General features: G+C 60.7%; 1 protein-coding gene across 1 annotated transcript in view; it reads left to right on the top strand.

Moving 5' to 3' along the window:
* TMEM150A (transmembrane protein 150A) overlaps positions 1-2,630 on the top strand; it is a gene marked incomplete at its 5' end in the record, with an annotated part of 6,704 nt that extends 4,074 nt beyond the window's left edge. Inside the window, 2 exons of the mRNA XM_010137147.1 lie at positions 418-595; positions 2,386-2,630. Coding sequence (XP_010135449.1) covers positions 418-595; positions 2,386-2,630 — 423 coding nt within the window. The remainder of the gene's footprint in view (positions 1-417; positions 596-2,385) is intronic.
* Positions 2,631-3,047: the final 417 nt, after the last annotated feature.

Below are 3,047 nucleotides of genomic sequence, written 5' to 3'. Positions count from 1 at the left end.
CCTGGGAGAAGCTTTGCTGGCCCAAATCACCCTTGTGATCCAGCCGTGGCTCGGTGGCTCTGCTGAGGGCAGGGCTGTGTCCCCCAGGAGGGGGAATAGGCAACCTGCGATGATGCTCAGGGCAGAGGGCAGCCCCTACAGTCTGTCCCCAGCAGGGCTGTTGGCCCAGGGGGCTTGGGAGCTGCCACTCCCTGGTTGAAGGAAACAGAAGCACCTTGAGTTCCCAGCAGCGGCCAAATGTGGGATCCAGCAGGGTCCAAGTCTGCTCTTGAGCCAGGAGTCGGGCACGGGGCAAGCTGCCTGGACCAACTCCTGGCACTGCTTGTACCCCAGCCTGGGCACAGGCCCGCCCCCTGGAGCAGAGTCATGCCAAGGGAGCACCCCGGGGTGCTGGCACCAGTGGTCTCTTCCCTGCAGGTGGATCATGCTAAAGTGCTGCACTACATCGGGGCAGGGGTGGCCTTTCCCACCAGCATGCTGTTCCTGCTCCTCCAGTCCATCCTCACCTACCGGATGGCCAAAACCCGCGGGCAGTACTGGACCGGCCACTTACGTAGCATTCTCACTGTTGTGGCCTTCCTCACCCTTGTCTTCAGTATCCTTCTGAAAGGTGTGGGGGGGAGATTGGGATGGCCTGGTGAAAGGTGGTCCTTGCAGGGTGCACGATGTGCCCCGCATCCCTCTGTTCTTTGGCCTGGCAGCAAGGCATCATGCCAGGAGAGGGGCTGGGCAGGGGCTCAGGGTGGGCAGCTCACTGAAGGTGTAGGCTGGAGGAGCAGCAGTATCAGGGTCGTGCAAGGGCCGAGGAGGGCAAGGGATGCTGGTGGGCATCTCTTGGGTCACTGTGGTGCCCCAAACCAGCCCTGCCCTGACTGCTGCAGCCCAGCCCAGCCACTGCTGCAGGCTGCAGCCCCACACTTTGCAGAGTGGAAGGGCTGGTTAATTGTTTGGGTTTTTTTAATGAGACAACAGTATGCTGTGCCCTCAGCAATGCAAAGTCCACCGGAGTTACTCGTCTGACTGAAGCTGAGAACAAAAGCACTCTGTGCAGGTACCAGGCATGCGCGTGGCAGCACCTCTGCCAGCCCAGGACTCACTGGCACCCACTGGCCAACCTGTCTGTGGCACAAAGGGCTTGGTGAGCAGCTACTGGGATCTGCACAGTGTGCCAGGGAGGGAGGGCATGGCAGCAGGCGGAACGGGGCTGGAAGAGTGGTCCCGAGTGTGTGGCTGGAGAGCCAGGGGCTTTTTTGGGAACTGAGGTTAGGGATAAATTGGAAAACAAGGTGGTGGTTATTGAGCAGGAAGTGGGAAAAGTATGTGGTGTCCACTGGTTCCAAAGAGGCTGGCTGGGGTCTGGTGGAGGCAAGCAGCGCAGGAGGAGCCTGGGGGATGCTGGCGGGCCTGAGATGTGCCAGAGGGCCCAGCTCTGTCACCGCAGCAGGCAAGCAGGCCAGGAAGCAGGCAGGAAGCTGGGAAGCAGGCAGGAGTGCCACGGGACTGTGCCAGCTGGGACTGACGGGCAGGGCATGTAAGGACAAGGGAGACAGGACTGGTGCCCGTCTGCTGTGACCATGCTGCTCTGTAAGCACTGGAGGCTGGGAAAGCAGCGAGCTGTGGTGGGAATGGTGTGGGGCAAGGGCTGGGACCTCTCCTGGTGGGATGGGAGGACTGAGCAGAGGGCTCTGTATGTCAGGTCCCTGCCCCTCTGGCTTTCCCAGATCTTGGTCTCGCTGGCAGAAGGCAGGGGACTGCTGAAGGCTTCACCTGGAGGGCTGGGGGATGTACCTGCCTTCTCTCACTCATGGTGGCTCTGGCAGTAGGTTTCCCTAGAGGTCCCCAGTGGGGATGAGAGAAGCATAAAGAAGCTCTGGCATTGGTAGGACCTGGAGGAGAGGGAGCAGGTCCACTCTCTGGGGAGAGCCTGGGGGCAGTACAGATGGACAAGGGATGCTCTGGGGCTGGGACGCAGCAGCCCAAACCCCGTTATCGAGGGGCTGGAGGGCTGATGAGTTTAGTCGACTTTTACTGCATCCTGCGGGAGGATGAAGAGCATCAGCCTGCTTTGAGGAAGAGGCTGGGCACCCAGCTTGCTTTGAGAGCTGCAGCCTGAGTTTCCACTGCCCCAGCCTCTTCAGAAAATCCCCGCCTGGCATCAGTCCCGTGATTAACGAAGGCTGGTTTGAGCATGTGTGCCTCACCCATGCCAGGGCCCTCCCAGTGCTGGGGAAAGCATGTGGGGTTTCTTGGTTTTAGGGGTGACAGTGTACCCTCCTGTGCAGAGGGGCTGCTCATGGCCGCCCCAGTGTGCAGTGGCAGTGGTGTGTGGTCCTCCACAGTGTGGTTGGGGTCCAGCTGTGCTTTCCTTGACGGAGATGCTCTCAGGTGGTGTGTTCTTCATCCAGGAGAGCTTCGTGCTGCAGCATGTGGCTGCCCTGTGCGAGTGGATGTTCATCATCGATGTCCTGGTCTTCTATGGCACCTTCACCTTTGAATTCGGGGCCATCTCCACAGACACCTTCTTGGTCCTCCTGAAAGCCAGCCGGGCCCCCAAAAGTTACAAAGGCGAGAGCGGCATGTCCAGCACGGCTCATATCCACAGCCACGCAGAGGCCCTGGCCATGGCCTGACCCCTGCAGGAGGCAGGCTCACGGTGGAGACTCCCAAATCAGGCTCTGCCGGTGACTCCCCTGCCCTGAATGTCTCCAAGACCCTGGCTGCCTCGGGGTGCGTGTGTGGGAACGTGCAGATGTGCAGTGTTCTCCCCTCTGGTGGGAATTACGGCTGGGGCTCATCTGGCAGCTGGTGTCCCCTGTGGGAGCTGCCCCCTCCCTGCCTTCAGGGTTTGGGGTCACCGCTGGGGTGCGGGGATGCCAGCGGAGTGCTGCTGTTGGCAGAGCCAGGATCTACCCCTGAGCCTCTGGGGTTGCCTCATCTGAGTCGGGGGCTGTCGGACACAATTGTACAGAGACCTCTTTCTGTAAGGGCCATGGGGAAACAGGGGGCTCACCCTTCCCTCACCACACAAGCCTGGTGTGCTGGGGAGG

This window comes from Buceros rhinoceros, unplaced genomic scaffold (assembly GCF_000710305.1).
Source record: "Buceros rhinoceros silvestris isolate BGI_N320 unplaced genomic scaffold, ASM71030v1 scaffold12425, whole genome shotgun sequence".
Classification (NCBI taxonomy): Eukaryota; Metazoa; Chordata; class Aves; order Bucerotiformes; family Bucerotidae; genus Buceros; species Buceros rhinoceros.
The sequence above is the reverse complement of the archived record's forward strand: the minus strand, read 5'-3'. Positions and strand labels throughout refer to the sequence as shown.